This window comes from Dasypus novemcinctus, chromosome 5 (assembly GCF_030445035.2).
Source record: "Dasypus novemcinctus isolate mDasNov1 chromosome 5, mDasNov1.1.hap2, whole genome shotgun sequence".
Taxonomy (NCBI): domain Eukaryota; kingdom Metazoa; phylum Chordata; class Mammalia; order Cingulata; family Dasypodidae; genus Dasypus; species Dasypus novemcinctus.
The window spans coordinates 76740168-76758605 of NC_080677.1; the positions used below are offsets into that span (position 1 = coordinate 76740168).

At 35.7% G+C, this 18438-nt stretch overlaps 1 protein-coding gene across 2 annotated transcripts in view; it reads right to left on the reverse strand.

The window, feature by feature from the left end:
• The window catches only part of RSBN1L (round spermatid basic protein 1 like), a 63399-nt gene that overhangs the window by 25344 nt on the left and 19617 nt on the right, over window positions 1–18438 (reverse strand). The window contains exons 3-4 of one of the 2 annotated variants that reach the window (XM_058297968.2): window positions 12134–12391; window positions 11751–11815 (exon numbers count right to left, since the gene is read on the reverse strand). In XM_058297968.2, coding sequence (XP_058153951.1) covers window positions 11751–11815; window positions 12134–12391 — 323 coding nt within the window. Of the gene's footprint in view, window positions 1–11750; window positions 12392–18438 lie in introns of both variants that reach the window. The other variant, XM_004473389.4, reaches the window with a different exon arrangement.

Below are 18438 nucleotides of genomic sequence, written 5' to 3' on the forward strand. Positions count from 1 at the left end.
TTCTAAGTGCTTGAATATAAAAATGGACTTTTACAAATCAAATTAGAGAGGTAATATTTCACTTCCTACAAATAGGTAAATTTTCTGACTTCAATTTCTGAAACTTGTCCTGGGTGATAATTTAAAAGACAAATGATATGTTTTCTCTTTTAACTCAACATTTTACTGACTTTGACTTGATTAGATGTTCCTAGGCCAGAATGAATGAATGACTAGAAAACATTACTGATCCAGCCATTTCATTTCATTTCATTTCAAAGTATACCTTTACAGCAATTTTCCTCCAGATTTAGATATTGTTTTGATTTAAAAAAAAAAAAAACACATCTAACTTAGAATACACAAACATTTAAAAGCAGGCATAATAGATTGAATAAATTAGAACAAAGTTGATTTTTTTCCCTCTCCTCCATCTATTTTAGGGCTAAGAAAAAGTTATGTCCTGATGATTGTTAAAAGTGTAATTCATGAGTATTTCAAAGATTTTGGAAAGAATCTGAATTTTAATGAGTAAAATAATATAGTCTCGTTGAATTATTTTCTTAAATATCCTATTTGAATATTTAGTTCTTACAACCTCACAGCAAAAAACCCTAACAACAATAAAATAAATTATATGTAAAATTCACCTACACATGTAATTTAATAGTATAGTTCTCTCTCACTTTTAACCAAAATTTACTAAAACTGTAAAGTAAATCCTATCTTCCCACTATTAAAAACAAAGGTGATAATCTGTAACAAAGGTACAGTAGGGTGTTGGTAGAGGTGTGTTATTTGGGAATTCTAAACATTATGCATAATTGTTTTGTAAGTTCACAACTTCCCTAATAAAATTACATATAAAATTTTTTTAATAAAAAAAAGGGGAATTTTACTAGAAAAAAAAGGTATTTAGAAAAACAGCTACTTAGCTATTTTTAAAATAAACCTTTTTTCTAAAATGTTTATTCTCCAATTATTAAGGATAACACCATACCAATTCAATAGAATTGATACAATATAGTCTTAAATTTAAAGATAAATTTTTAAGCTGTTTTTTTGTTTTGTTTTGTTTTGTTTTTTGAGGTACCTGGGGTGGGAACTGAACCCGGGACCTTGAATGTGGGAAGCCAGCACTCAACCACTGAGCCACACTGGCTTCCCTGAATTGTTTTTTTTTTTCATTTGTTTTGCTTGCTTTTTGGGGTTTTTTGGTTTGTTTTTTTTTCAAGAGGCCCTGGGAACCAAACCCAGGACCTCCTGTGTGGGAGGCGGGAGCTCAACCACTTGAGCCACATCTGTTCCTTAAGCTAAATTTTAAAACTAAATTCAGCTCATCAAAATCTTAGTTTGGGGAAGTGGATTGGCCCAGTGGTTGGGCCGTCCATCTACCACATGGGAGGTCCGCGGTTCAAACCCCAGGCCTTCTTGAGCCGTGTGGAGCTGGCCCATGAGCAGTGCTGATGCGCACGAGGAGTGCCCTGCCATGCAGGGGTGTCCCCGCGTAGGGGAGCCCCACGCACAGGTGATGCGCTCCATAAGGAGAGCTGCCCAGTGGGAAAGAAAGTTCAGCCTGCCCAGGAATGGTGCCGCATACATGGAGAGCTGACACTACAAGATGACGCAACAAAAGGAAACACAGATTCCCGTGCCGCTGACAACAACAGAAGTGGATAAAGAACACGCAGCAAAATAGACACAAAGAACAGACAACTGAGGCAGGGGGGAGGGAGAGAAATAAATAAATAAATCTTTTTTAAAAAATCTTAATCTGTAAAAGTAATTTGAATTTTAAAATATACTGTAATACAACTTCTAATTAGAGATCATTTAATAATATTTCAAACACATTCTAAATCAGATGGTACCATTACAAATTACACAGGATAATGTATTCAAATCAAAATGATTTCTTGATGAGATATATGGATGGCACAAACTGTTAAAACAAAACACAAGGGTAAAAACATGCCTTTTAAAAAATGTAAATGCTTCTTAACATCTATCTTAATACTATATAGCAAATATCCATAATTTACCTATTATATAAAAAAGAAAACCTAGAGTAATATCATAAGAAAAGAAAGCCTCACTTCTCCAAAACTCACCGATGCAGGATTCTAACTATACAAGTCACAAAGTCCCAGGGAAGGAGGGATAGAGGTTGGATGAATCTCTAAACACCCAAAACAAATACTACAAAGGCCATGACTCACAAAAGGATCTGCTTCTCACATATATGTTCCTAAAGAATTCTAATTAATCTTCGAAATCACAAAGAATAATAAATCACAAATTTAAAAGGGGGAGGAAGAGTAAGAGGAAAGCACAACCACAGCCCTCCAAGGGCATTGTTATTATATCTACAACATCATAATGACAGACCTGAATTGAAAAGAAAGTGTTAACTTATGCTGCAGATGCTCAGAGAAGATAGCTTTATTAAAATCTTAGTATATAAAACTATATGCTCCCATTATCTAGAAAAATCCTTATCTGAAAAATTTCATATCCTAATGACGCTGGTCTGCTTGCTACAAAGAGAAAAAAGCAGCCTTCCAGGAAGAAAAATAAATCTACAATAATGCTTTCTCTTATGTTACCTATAGAACGGCTGCAATGAGGGAAGAATCAAATATGGTAATAAGTCAGTTAAAAAATCATGAAGAATGACCCACTCAAAACAACTCTGTTGTTTCCAAAAACATGTTCTCTGGTCCATCAGTCCCTGAAAAGAGGATTCAATCGTTTATTAAGTTTGGGAAACCCTTTCTGTTTGGGAGACTTAACATGCACATTGGCTATAAGAAGTTTCACGGGAAATAAATGTAACTTATCTGACCCAGCATTACACACACTATTTTAACTACAAAACTTGCTTTCCTTTTAATTGCTTTAGTATACCATTAACATTCTAAGAAATTAAAAATTCCTCAGAATTAAGACATAATGATAAACACAGAATACAGGTATTTCTAGTTTGTATCAGCATGAATTTGAAGAAAATTTTTAAAATGGGATAATTATTATAACCAAAAATTAAGTGAGGACAGAAGAAACTGCTGATACAGTTAGGAGAGGATCCCTTATTTTAAAAGACACAGGCTAGCTCATCGCTTTCTTACTGAGGCAATCTAAACATCTGGCGTAAATATTCGATATAAATTAGTGTGCCACAAGAGGGAGCCACTCCCCATCACATCTGACATATAATTTCAAATCAAAAACAATTAATAGGCAATAACGTTTATCAACATTTTATTTAAAAATATCAAAACTTAAACCAAAATAAGAATGAAAGTTAATACAATAAAAAATTCCCTTCTAAGCACAAACAGTGCCTGCTAAAAATATTTTGTATAAATAGGTTCATAAATATTTGAGGACGTGGCACAACTGACCAAAATGAAAATTTAGTACAAAGGCAGGCAATGTTGCAAAGGTGGCACATCAAATTGTCTTTATTGGTCTAGCACAGTGAATGACCCCAGCATGCATTCAATAAATGTCAGTTTTTTCTCCTCATTCTGCAGAGGGTAAGGCAGGGCCAACGTATCAGATCAGATTTAATAATAGTTTCATTATTATGTAGATGTTAAATCTTCAGCTAACACCTTGACATAGGTTACTTAACACACAATTTAGAACCAGGATAAAATAAAAATCAAATCTGGAGTTTGGGATTGGGAGAAGGGTGGTCAGAAGACAATTACTTCAGTTTTCATATTCTCACAGCTCTTAGTTCAGGGTTCATAGTGAACACTGGTGAAATACTGAGCAACAAAATAAAGATACCTCATTTCCTCCTCAACAGATAAAATTCCTGTCTTACTTGTCATTTTGTATCCTGATCATTTAGGACAGAGAAGCTTAAGAAATGTCTCTGAATAAGTATCTGAAAATAGAGATGGTAGAAAATTTAGAACAGATTTAGTAAATTGCAGATGGCCACAAATTCTTCCTAATCCTGCAGCTCACCTTATTGCAATGTGACTGTGCCACACATTATCTTCAGCAGTAGAGACGATTTCACTATCCAACTTAGCCTTTTGTCAGGCCTACTTTTTTCTCCTACTCGTTGGAACCTTGCAAACACCACCATATGAATGTGCCCAGGGAAACCTCCTGGATGATGACAGAAATGTGGCTGTCACCCCAGATGACACTGTACCAATCACCAGACATATAAGGGAAGTCTCTGAAAACTAACTTGTTCAAAGAGACCAAATGGCCTGCCAACCACCAGACAGAACCAACTGAGCTGACAGAGACAAAAATAACAATTCAGCCATCCCAAAGAATTCTGAGAAATAGTAACTTTTTTTAAAAAGTTTTGAAGGTTTTTTTGGTTTATTTGCTCAGTACAGCAAAATCTGATATAGATTATACACGTTGGGCAAAAATCCATGTGTTTCTATTTTCAAACAGAGTTTTATCATATAGGTTTTTTGTTTGTTTTTTCAGGAGGTACTGGGGATTGAACCCAGGACCACATACATGGCAAACAGGCACCCAACCACAAAGCTATATTCACTCTCCTAGTAGGTTTAGTTTTTACTGTTTATTTGTTTTTAGGAGAGATGGGGAATCAGACTGGGATGATCTCGTATATGGGAAGAAGGTGCTCAACCAAGTTACACCTGGTCCCTTCATATAGTCTGATTGAGATTATACCACTAACCTCAGAGCCACAATATTAAAGAACTGTCATGGCCCATTAAAACAATTTTCCACAAGGTCTTCAAAATTTTCAAGTAAACTGCAAAGGCTGTAGATAAGGATATAAAAATAGAAACTGCAAAGGCTGTAGATAAGGATATAAAAATAGAAAACAGAATTATACAAGTAAAAAGAATCCCAAAACCAAAAACAAGGATGCCTCAATCCTTTGTCAATGGTATGTATGTGTGCATATATATCAACCATATTTCAAATTAAAAATACTCAAGGATAATGGCTAACTGAAAAGGTATATGAATAAATACTTGAGAAAACTACAGAGTAAATATTAAAGAGATAACACTATAACTAAAAGAACACAAATGGTTACATAATTTGTCATCTTTTAGTTTCCACAGAACTTACAGCAAATTATTTTGGTTGCCCTGATTTCAATGAAAAACAAAACAATATAGGAAACTAGTCTCATGAGGATTCAAACTCATGATGGACTTGGTTTGGGTTCCACAAGCCACTGGTAGGGTCATTAAGTTGCACCATCTGGGGGATACCATTTACATCACTATGAATGGTTTTAGTACACAATTGCTCCATCACACACAACAGCCCTGCTAGTGGTAGAATTACTTGGGTCTGATCTAAACTTGGACAGGAAAGAACCTGTCTTGAAAATTAAAACTAATAAATTTTATTTACAACATTCCAAACTTTACTCTTGGAACAATATTAGGATACAAGAAAACATCAAATATATATTTTAGCATTATATGTACTCTATATTATCCACTAAAAATAGTGTTAATTACATAGACACCTGTGGCAGTTTGTTATTATTTATGAATTCCAAAAAGAGATTTAGATTATGTTGTAAACTGGTCTGTTCCTCTGGGTATAAGATCCTTTAATTGCATTAAATTCAAAGGTTTTATATTTACCTGATTAAATTGAGATTATGGCTTTGATTAGACCAAGTCAGTAGGGCCTCACCCAAGGATTGAGTCCCTTTCCTTTGGTGGGCTATATAAACGGGCACTCACTTAAGAACACACAGTAGAAGACACAACAGAGGATTAGTTTTGCTGCTGGAGCCCCGGAGAGAGCTGCTGAGCCATTCACCTGAGAGTTTGCAACTGAAGAGACCAGAGCCCTGAGCAGCTGAGAAGGACCAGAAAGAAAGGAGCCCTCCAGCCTACAACTGAGATTGGAAGAAGCTGGAACCACAGAGCCTTAAGAGGAATAAGGAAGGCTGAACCCTTGCAGAGATTGGCAACCCTCTTTGGTGAAAAAGAAACCTTGAGTTGGACTCTTTAGGGCCTTGTAACTGTAAGCTTTTACCTCAAATAAACACCCTTTATAAAAGCCAACAGGTTCCTAGTACTTTGCATTAGTACCCCTTTTGCTGATTAATACCCATTAATTACTTTGAGATTGTTTAATGTTGCTAAATACATTTTCAGACTAAGATAAAATAAAAAGAATAAAGGATCAGCTTTGCACCATTCACAAATCCTCTCTACTACCTCTTCTTACATGTTTCTGGGTCTTTTGGATATGCTTTTTGGACTGGTATTATCTAGATCAGAATTTAAAAAGTAAAAGAGGGAATTACAGGTTACTGGATTACAAACTTTTAAAAAATTAAAGTTTTTCTCTATCATTCCACTATCCTCACCTCCTAAGAAAGCATTATCACCTCACAACTCATAGACAAAGTTCTATTAAACATGGCTATTGGTTGCTAAGAAGTTGCCAGGACTAAATCAGCAAGCTTTACTCCTGCAAAACATGAATTTAACTTTATTAATCACAACTTATCTTTGTTATGGTTAATATTAAGTGATACTACATACCAGGATTAGTACGTCTTCTTTTCCTTCCCCTACATTACTAGCACACATTGGCCAAATTAATAATATCATTTCAATCGATTCTTCTGATGAAGACAAATTCACATGGCAGTGTTTAGGATGATCCATTTGACTCCACCAAAATATATAGTCTCAAGATATGATTCTACTAGCAAGCATTCAAAATTGGAAAGCTAGTCTTCTCTAAATTTTTCATAGCCATAACACTAATCTCTTGACATTCAAGTAACTAGCACATACAAGGTAATGCCTTTGATAAGAGGGAAGGGGATGCTGGAAGAGAAATGGGGTATAAGATCCATTTTAAATTTTTAAAGATGAGTATAAACGGTATATAGTCTAAGAGGTATTCAGGGCTTCCAAGCCCTCAAAAAAGGTGACTAACAAAATGAATTCCTACAATACCTAGGAATAAACACAATGCAAGAGATATCAGATCTCTAGGCTAAAAACATTCTTGAGAGAAAACACAAAGACAAATGAAGGGAAATGCCATGATCACAGACTGGATGACTGAATATTGTAAAGACATCAATTCTATCCAAAATGATCTATAGACTCAGTGTAATTCCAATTAATATTCAAGATTTTTCTGTAAAATTTTACAATTCAAAAATTTAAAGAACCAAGAAAATCTTAATGAAAAGTAAAGCTGGTGAATTTTTTCGACCAGATATCAAGATTTACTGTAAAACTACAGCAATCAATACTAACAGGGCAAGTGAACCAGAGACAGCTCATAAACCAACCAACTACAAGGCAATGAGGAATAAATGTCTTTTCAGTGAATGACATGGGGTCCACTGGAAACTTACATGGAAAAATATGAACCTTGGTCCTTTTCTCACACCATACACAAAACTCAATTCTAGATGAACTGTATGTACACCTAAATGTGAAAGGTAGGGAAACGGACTTGGCCCAGTGGTTAGGGCATCCGTCTACCACATGGGAGGTCCGCGGTTCAAACCCCGGGCCTCCTTGACCCGTGTGTGGAGCTGGCCCATGCACAGTGCTGATGTGCGCAAGAAGTGCCGCGCCACGCAGGGGTGCCCCCCCCCCCCCCCCCCCCCCCCCCCCCCCCCCCCGTGTAGGGGAGCCCCACGCACAAGGAGTGCGCCGGTAAGGACAACCGCCCAGCGCGAAAGAAAGTGCAGCCTGCCCAGGAATGGCGCCGCCCACACTTCCCATGCCGCTAACGACAACAGAAGCGGACAAAGAAACAATACAATAAGATGCAGCAAACAGACACAGAGAATAGACAACCAGGGGAGCGGGGGAAATTTAAATAAATAAATAAATAAACCTTTTTTTTTTAATAAATAAATGTGAAAGGTAAACAAACAAAAGTTTCCATAAGAACACTCTAGAGAACATATTCAAGATGTTGGGGTAGGCAAATATATTTTAAATAGAACCCAAAAAACACTAATCATAAAATGGGGGAAAAACTTATAAATTAGATTTATTAAACTTAAGAATTTTTTTGGCGGCAGACTTGGCCCAGTGGTTAGGGCGTCCGTCTACCACATGGGAGGTCTGCGGTTCAAACCCCGGGCCTCCTTGACCCGTGTGGAGCTGGCCATGCGCAGTGCTGATGCGCGCAAGGAGTGCCCTGCCATGCAGGGGTGTCCCCCGCGTAGGGGAGCCCCACGCGCAAGGAGTGCGCCCGTAAGGAGAGCCGCCCAGCGTGAAAGTGCAGCCTGCCCAGGAATGGTGCCACACAAACGGAGAGCTGACAGAGAGAAATAAAAAAAAAAGAATTTTTATTCATAAAAAGACACTCGAGTGAAAAGACAAGCCACCACTAAAAAAAAAAAGTACTTGCAACACACGTATCTGACAAGATTCTTATTCACACTATATCCACAAATCCGACAAATCGATTTTTAAAAGGCCAAAAGGAATTTTGGAAAAAAGTAGACCAGGCACTTTATAAGATAATCAAATGGGCAATAATTATATAAAAAAGTGCTTACCGTCCTTAGTCATCAGAGAAATGCAAATTAAAACCACAAGATACCACTCGCTACATAGCCAACAGAATGGCTAAAAGAAAAAGACATTCACTACCAAGTGAGGCTAAGGATGTGTAACACCACTGGTGGAATACAAACTGGTACATTAACATGGGAAAACTGTTTGGCAGTATCTAGGGAATGTCAAACATCTGTATACCCTGTGATCCTGAACTTCCAAGCCTAGGCAGATGTTCATCAGAAAAATGTACATAAGCCTACCAGAGGCATGTAAAAGAATATTCACAGCACCATTGTTCACAATACCCAAAAGGTGGAAACAGCCTAAATGTCCATCAAGGGATCAACAGAAAAACTAATTGTGGTATGTGCATTCAATGGAATATTATTCAGCCATAAAAAAGGAATGTTGTACTGATACATATTACAACATGGATAAACCCTGAAAATATTATGCTAAGTGAAAGAAGTCAAACACAAAAGGTCACATGTTGTATGATTCCATTTCTATATTTCAGTATAGGTAAATACAGAGAGACAGAAAGCAAATTGGTGGTTGCCAGGGGCTGGGTGGAGGGGGGAATAGGGAGAAACTGCTTAATGGGCTTAGGTTTTATTTTGGAGTGATGAAAATATTTTGGAACTAGACAGAGGTGGTGGTTACATAACATTCTGAACGTACTAAATGTCACTGAACTGTTCCTTTGAAATGGTTATTTTGTTATGTGAGTTCTACCTCAATAAACTTAAAAGAATAAAAAAGAAAATAATGAGTATTCATAGCACCCCTGTTGTAATGCCTAAACTGGCAACAACGAAACATCTGTCCATAATAAACAGGATAAATAAACTGTAGTACATTCATGCAATGGAATACTGTACAGCTCTAAGAAAAAAAATGAACAGCTGCTACATATGATGGGTAACTCTAAAAATAATGCTGAAGGAAAAAAGCCAGACATAATAACATATGTATTATTTGATTCTATTTATACAACAGTTCTTAACACAAAAACTTATCTGTGGTGTTTGAGGGTTTTAACAAGCCTTCTAGCTACTAGTAATGTTCTATTTTTTTTAATCATGGGAGTGTCTCTGTGTGAACACTCATCAAGCTATACATTTATTATCTGTGCACTTTTCAGTGTACACATTATACTGAGATAAAAAGGTTTACTTAAAAAAAAAAGTCAAGTCCTATAAAGATACCACAAATTAGGTTAGGGGATAGAGCTTCAGAAATAGAACTAAGCTAGAATAAGTATGTTCATTTTTCTTCTACTCTTCACTTTTACAACTTCCTCAGACTCCAATGTTCTTAAAAAACAAAACAAAAACAAGCAATGTAAGAGTACAGTGGAGGGGAGATACTCAATACAGCTCTTCACTATATATTCTTCCCCACACCTTAAGAATAATCCGATCTGAAGGACCCAGGGGTAGAAGAAACACATATTCCACAAGCAGGTTCCTATCTACAGTCTAAAGCTAAAGGAGCAAAAGACACGTTGAAAACACCAGGGTAGTAGATCACATAGATATGGGGTCCATGCCACAGCTGGTAACAGAGAGGATGCATCCTTCTAGAGTTTCCACTATGCAACATTTATTACCCAAGAACTCTGAAGAGGTGGTGGTAACCAGGGTAGATGTCTCATCAAGAACTTGATAACCACAAGCTAGCCTCATGATGACACAATTAATAAGTCAGCACCTCATTTTATTTCATAACAAAAGCATAATTTTCATACTGAACTTATTACATTCTCAAATATGTTACCTTAGGAAAAAATTCCCCCCAAGCCCTACATTAAAACTTTAAATACTGCCATATTTTTTCAGACGACACTATATTATAGAATATACTCCAAACATACTAGTTGGGATGGGAGGTTTCGTTGGTGGTGGTGTTTTGGTGGTATCTATGGATGTGACTGGATATCCAGACTATCATGTAAAGTGGAGACTACAATTTGAACAGCTACCCAAAAAAAAAGAATATACTCAGAGTAAAGAAAAGAGTCTCAGAGGAAGAAGAGGAGGTTTTGTTCTATTCTTGGAACTGCTGCCAACCTTAAAAAACTAAGTTACTATGTTACCGTTATAAGATGTTAATATCAGGCAAGAAAAAAGAAAAAACATTATGCTAAGCAAAAGAGCCAGATACAAAGTACTACATATTGTAAGATTCATTTATATAAAATGTAAAAATAAATCAATTTATAAAGATGGAATTATAGTTTATGCAGGGCTAGGGAAGGATGGAGGGATTGAGAGGGTATGGAGTTTTTCTTTTTGTAGTAATGAAATTGTTCTAAAATTTTCTGTGATGAATGCACAACACTGTGATGAAACTAAAAGCCACTGATTGTACACTTTGGATAGACTGCATAGTATGTAAATATTTCCCAATAAAAATGCTTTAAAAAAACTAAGTTGCTATTATCTATGTCTGTTTGCTTATCTTTAATTAGAGAAAGGTAACAGATTATCATTAAGATCCCTTTGAAACTTCCATTACTTTTTTTCTCCTTCTAAAAAAGAATACTATTAATTATTACTAGTCTAGAAAACTGTAAACTATAGGCCAAATATGAGAATTAACCAATCTCTTGGTCTATGCAGCCTTCGATTTGGGGGTATATGACAATGGCCTGAGCTTTTTAGGTCAGCCCACATTTCATTTTCAAGAGCCAGTAGACTTGGATTCCTCTCTACTTTCTACAGTAAGGTATACGCCACACCACAGAGAAAGGTAGGAAATAGAAATTACCTTAACATAGGCACTGATCTGCTAATTTTCTCACAATCACAAAATAACTGATGATCCTTTGTACCTTAATATAATTAATAACCATCATTTTGGAAGCACATTCTATGTGATGAACCCAATGTTAAGCATTTTAAATGTGCTCATAAAGCAAAAAGACAATTTTAAGTGATTTTTTTCAGGTAAGAAATCTATTTTAAAGATTGAAAAATATATGGCTAAAATCATTGCAAGATATATCTTTGCAAAAAGAATCGTAATTATTTCATTAATTATCTTCAAGAAAAAGCAGGTAAGTAGGAACTGAAATTTAAACTTTGATGTCCACATCAAGAAAGTAATTTACTCTTAATGCTCCAAAAGGTTTCATTATATTCTTACCTATATTCAAACCTATAGCACAATCAGAATCAAAGAACAGAAATCTGTCTAAAACATAATTAAGTTATTAAAAAACTAAAAACCTCTTACCTGAGCATGAAAATTGGACATAGTCGTTGTCTCTATATCTTTCTTTCCCAATATCTCCATTTTCACTGGTGAATTGGGAAAATTAAATGAAAAGTAGTCTAAAAAGTCAGGTAAATAAGTAGCTGCCCCATGAACAATACCCATTACATAGAAAGCTGCAGAGTTTTCATTTTCACTGAACACCAGACCCACAAACTCTTCTGCAAACCTCTCCATCTCCATAGGAGACAAATGGGAGAGTTCACTACTGTAGGCATGGATAACCGATGCACCTCCATTAGGCTGGTGCTCAACATGAATGAGCTGTTTGAACTCCAAAGTGTCCAACCTTTTGAGGTTATTCTGAACCCGTGGCTCCTTTAATGAGACAAATGGAAACTCACTGTTCTCTGGAATTTTGGAATCATAGTTCTTGGTATCCAAATTCTTCCCAATGTAATCCTTTATGTTATCATTTAGGATGCCTTTGGCTTCTTGATCTTCAACATCAGATAACAATCCTGAGCAGATGGTCTGAATAGATTTGCTATACATTTTTGGACGTTTCCGTTTTTCATTCTCTTTGTGTTTCTTTTTCTTTTTCTTCTTTACCTTTTTAATTTGTAAGTCTTCTACATTTGTTTTTGGCTTCTCCTTCCCACCTGTTGGGAAAAATGGTTTTTGAAACTCCACATTTTAATTACTGAAAATACCATTCTTTAAGAAAGGTTTGGTAATAAAGTTTACTGAGAATTCTGTTCATATATGGGAATTATTTTACATAGTACTGATAATCAAAATTTAGTCTCTCACTCCCTTCCATCCATACATACACAGACACAGACACACACACACACACACGCGTGTACACAGAGGAAGGCTTAGGACAAAGTTACATCTAAAATGACTGGTACCATTCTGACATGAAGCAGATGCTCAATTATTGTTTACTGAAGTAATGAGATGAATGAATGCTTTAGAAAACATAATCTTCCAATCTTAAAATCAGAAATGGAAAAGTTGAACAAAGGTCAATATGAACAATGTCCTCCAGATGTTTCCCATAGATTTATGTTACCAATTTTACTTTATCTCAAGCCTTAAAAATGACACTTAGGAGTTAAGGAGATTTACAAATCATTAAGAAAGAAAAACACTTGCATAGTGTAACAGCAATAAACAGCAATTCCTTAGCTTTTTACCATATTCCCTCCTTAGTAAACTACTCTTGCCTCTAAAATGGGCCACTTTAAGTCTATCACAATTAACAAATTCCCAGTGAAGACCCAACAATGTACCATAAGGGAGATGACAAAATTAGAATCATTACCCACATCTTAAGCTCAAACAATACTCATGTATTGGTTAAAAGATGGATAAAAAAGAAAAAGACTTGGAGAACTGTAAGCTTATATATTAATGAGCTTCTATAACCAAAGGCAAGTGAATTCTGTGGGTGCAGAAATTTAGAAATCCAAAGACTAAAAGATTAATCCATACAAGTTATACTGCTCTAGAATTTGTGTCTGTATGAAACAATTAACACTATCACAGTATAATCATTTCTATATAAGAAAACATTTTAAAAGTAAACATCCTCAAAAGAAAATATTCTGTTTCCTAAAATAAACCGCTCAAAGCGCCATTGCTAAAAGATGAAAAGAGGCATTAACTGTTTCCACTTGTTATTTCACTTTTACAGATCAATAACATGTCACAAATAAAATTTTCCAACCTGATTCCTCTTTATCTAAATTTTCCATCATCACATATCTTTTATTCCTTTCTGCCTCCAATGCCCTCCCACCAACTCCAAAAAACAAGGCTTAATAGTCCTCTCTCCTCTTTTATCTGACCACTAAACTTCTCATGAAGAACCATCTTTGCTCACGTAATATATCTTCTCTATATTACTCTACCATTCTTATTCCTTAAAATCTGGTTTTGCTTCCTTTCTACTCAAATTTGCTTTCCAAGAATGTCTAAATATCAAAGCCAATGGTATTTTCTCAAATCATTTTCCCTGAGCTCTCCAAGTTTTGACAGAATTATCCAATTACTTTTTGATTGCTTTCATTTAACTTCCTTGATCCTACTGCCTTAATTTTTGGCCTAGGTTTCCAAATATTTTGTCTAGTCTAGACAACTATATCTCCTCCTGAATGCTAGAACCAAATTAATCTGTCTATAATTTTCTATACTGTTTTGATAATGGTTATCCCTTGGCTCAACTGTGTTCAGTATATCTCAAGGCCTTCAAAATAAAGTATAAATCTTGCAGTCTGGAATCCAAAGGTAACATCCTCAAGAATGCCATGCTCTGGTCACTATAAAACTTACAATTTCTTATAAAACATACCTAGTCCTACCTTATCTCTGTACTACTAGCAAAGACACTTCCCCTCCCTAAAATGTCTTGTCATGCCCAATACTGACTATTGAACTCTTTCTTAGCCATACTTTAAAGACAACTCATATATCACTTCCTTCATTTTGCTTTCACTCATCTTTCTAATTGAAACTGAAGTCACTTAACTTTGAATTCATACAAGTTATTATTTGTTTCACTCATAGGATACCTGTATATCTTAAGCTCTTCACGACATATGGTATGAGTGAAACAAGTAACTTTCATAACAATTCAGAAAGAAGCAACACTTTTATTCAATGTATGACTGAAAGACCTCTCTTGCCAAGAGACTACCTGAGATTTCTCGATTTTGCCCCTGCCTCTCTTTCAATAGTTTTTCTACCATCAAACACTTCTAAATCCTAAATTAGAAAAATAAATTTCCTTGATTGGGTAAGTTTAAAGTTAAAAAAATTATCACTTCTAAAAATTCATGGTATGTAAAATGAAGACCAAATTGGTATCTTTGTCAACATTATTCATTGCATAGGTTTGTAGTCATAAAAGGCAAAGTGCTGATTCTTGAAAGATTATGTATGTTAAGCAGATAAATATTTTTAATTAAACTTCATACTTGGTGCCTAGGTTATGAACCATCAAAACATTATATTTGGGTTAATATATTAGGAATAAAATTAATGATAAAAAGAAACAAATTAATGACAGAAGCTAATCAAAATGATAGATCAAAGAGCATTATTTAAGTAAAATCTAAATAAATAAGGAAAAATGACAGTGATTGAAATAAATAAAATAAAAATTAAGGGAAACGGTATTGTTCAAGTGATAAGGCCTCCACTTACCTGGGTTCGATCCCTGGGGCCTCCTGGTGAAAAAGAAGAAGAGAAAGTGTGCCTGCATGATGAGCCAGTGTCCATGTGGTGAGCTGAGTGCCCGCCAGTGAGCCAAGTACCCATGTGGGTGCCCACACGGCGAGCCAAGTGCCCACCTGAGTATGTGCGTGGTGAGCCAGTACCCACGTGGCGAGCCAGTGCCCGCGTGGTGAGCCAGTGCCCGCGTGGTGAGCCAGTGCCCGTGTGGTGAGTCAAGTGCCCATGCAGCAAACCAAATGCCTGTGCAGTGAGCTAGTGCCCACGCAAGTGAGTCATGCAACAAGATGATAAGGCAACAAAAGAGAGAGGAAAGGGAAAGTCAAGGTGAAGCACAGCAAAGACCAGGAACTGAGGTGGCACAACTGACAGGGAACCTCTCTCCACATTAGAGGTCCCCCAGGATCGAATCACAGTGAATCTTAGAGGAGAAAGATGAGAAGAGAAGACAAAACGAGAAACAGATACAGAAGATCACACAGCAAATGGACAAGAACACCAAAAAAACCCAGCAGAGTGGGGGAGGGAGAGAAAAAAAAAGACAGCACAGAGTAAGTGCAAACAATGAGGGGGTGGGGAGAAATAAACAAGTAAATTTTTTTAAAAATTAAGGGGCCCATGTGATTTAATAGCATTCTTAAACCCTATAGCTGAAAATACATAAAAATTGCACAAATTAAATTGCTGGCCAAAGTGGACTGTCATTTGGATGAAAATATAAGTTTAATATTATATTTATTACATTTATACTCAACACAGAAAAAAGTTTAAAATAAAAAATAACCAGTCATTAGAACACATTGAAATAAAATAGGCACAATGGTAGTCTATTTCCTAGACATAAGGATGGATTTTAAAAAGTAGTATAATAATCAGAAATTACAATTTAATAAGAAATCAGTTTAGAGATTCTTATATTGAACATCAAAGAGTTAAATTCCCATGGCAAGCTACAATGTAATTAAATACCAGAGTAAGCACACAATGTAGAAAAAAGTTAACACAGCAGGCCTGAGATTGCTATCCTTAAAAAGGCATGCTTGCAAGGCCCTTGGCTGTCATCTGGGAACTTGGATTTCAGGAATATTCCCACCATTGCCTGATAGGAGCGGCTCACTGTGCCTAAACTGTTTGTGGAAGCATATGGTTCATGCTGACATGTACTTTCCTTTCCAGGAGTTTGGAATTTTGTTATGTGTAAGGCAGAGAATTTTGTTATGTGTAAGGCAACTACCAATAAAAACCCTCAGCACTGAATCTCTAATTAGTTTCCCTTGTAGACAACCATTTCATACATGTCCTGCATGGCCCATGTGACTCTACTGGGAGAGGACTCTTGAAAGCTCATGCCTGGTTTCCTCTGGACAATGTCGCACGTACCCTTTTTCTTAGGTGATTTTGTCTTATGGTCCTTGGCTGTAACAAACCATAGCTGGGAGTATGACTATATGCTGAGTACTGTGAGTGCTCCTAGTAAATCACTACCTGGGGTAGTCTTTTAAAATGCATTCTTTATTTTTAAGCCAACTGAGGTACTAGCATTCAGAAGATGGATTTTAAAGAGTTTTATATAACCTGTCACTCACTTTCTATATATATGAAATGAAGTAGATATATAGGTAGAAAATACTTTTAAAAATACATAAGAAAATAAGTCTGTTTAAAATAGCAATATTCTCCTTTTGCACTAAAAAGTAAAGTACACACGATTCTGAAAACCGGTAATTCTTCAAAGAGAACCTAATAAACCAGACCTATAAATTTAAAGGATCCTAATAAATACCTATAACAGAAAGAACTGAATTTCTGCCCAAGTAATTTGGACTCTCAAAACATGTAAGATTAAAAGTAAAAGGTTGATCAGGGGAACTCCGCCCACCCCACCCCCCACAGTCACAGTCACACATATGAACACAGACATTGTCATATACTGCCACACACACATTCAGAGCCCCAAAGACACACACACACATATACAAGGACAGAGCCAGAGTGCCAGGCTGAGAGTGAGAGAGACAGAAACAGAGAATGATGCAGACACAAGCACAGCTAGAGACAAAGACACACACGGAGAGACAATAAAAGAACATACGGTGTTAATGGCAATTAATTAATCCCTTTAAAAATCACAAATTCAAGGGCATTAACTTCTACCACTAACCTAAGTATACCTTTTGTGTTAATAAAGTCAAAATAACAACTGCCCAGAAAAACTGCATCTGATTTCAGATCTGACATTGGGATTAAAATATATAACTCCATTATCATATGCAGAAAGGAAAAAGTAATAATTAGCTATTTTCGGCCTTTGGGCTTTGAACAAAGACTTTCCTTTTTCATCACTGCAAAGTTTTTACTCTTCCTGCTATGAGTTACCTACCTGTGATTGTTAGTATGCCACCAATAACCGTGGACTCTTGTTTCTTTTAATCACTATTCCATTTGCTCACCAATGAGATTCTTTGTAAGCTATAATAAAACTGAGTATTAAAAAGCACTACAATCATACCATGTATGTTCTTACAATTAACCACTATAAACAATATAAAAATGGCTGGCAAATATATATACGGTCAGAAAAATAGTTGTTGGCCACTAGATATAAAAGGATGAGAATGACTAAATAAGTTTCTGTTTTAAGTTTATTTGCTCCTTCAAAATATTTCTAATAAAACAATCCTATTTTATCAGAGAAAAATTTAAGATTTTTTATATTAAACAGTTTTTAGCAGGTATATAATTGTATATTTATCACTAGCTATATTGAATTTGACATGATTTTTAAGAAAAGCCTGGAGGAAATGAAATTGGTGTGGAATAAGATTTAGCACCTATTTCAGTCTTTCAAATGCAATCAACAAACGATCAATGCCTGGAATGCCAACAGCTTGCAATATTAGCTGGCAACTTTAGCATTACAAGGTTACAACTTTAGCATTACAAGAGAAAATAATGACAGAATAAAAGCTGAGGACCATAAAGGAAAAAGAGACACATAGTAGTAAACAAAAGTATGTTGCCCTCTCCAAATTGTTTTTATTATTGCTCCAGGACTTCAATAACAAAGGATGCCTAGCCCTGATCATAAGTACATTTGGGAAATGGCCACACGAGCTGAGAAAATTGTTTGTGCTAGATAAAACAACTTGGTGCTTACAAAGGAGCAGAAACTGTTTTCTAAATAAATCATATTTTGATTCATTTAACTGTCTATATATAACCCACTGAGAAGAGATAGTTCTGTTGTTTTTATAATCATAAGAGTTAATCTTTCATACTTATTTACAAGTAAAATTCATATCCACTGAGTATTCGCGGGTCAAGCATTCTACTCAGCACTTACCCATACTTTACCTGCTTTAATCTTCACAACCCAATAATGAAGTAATTAAATTGTATTTACCTCCATTTTACAGCAAACATATTCCCTAAATTTTCCCATGGTCACCCAAGAAGTCTCAAACTAAAT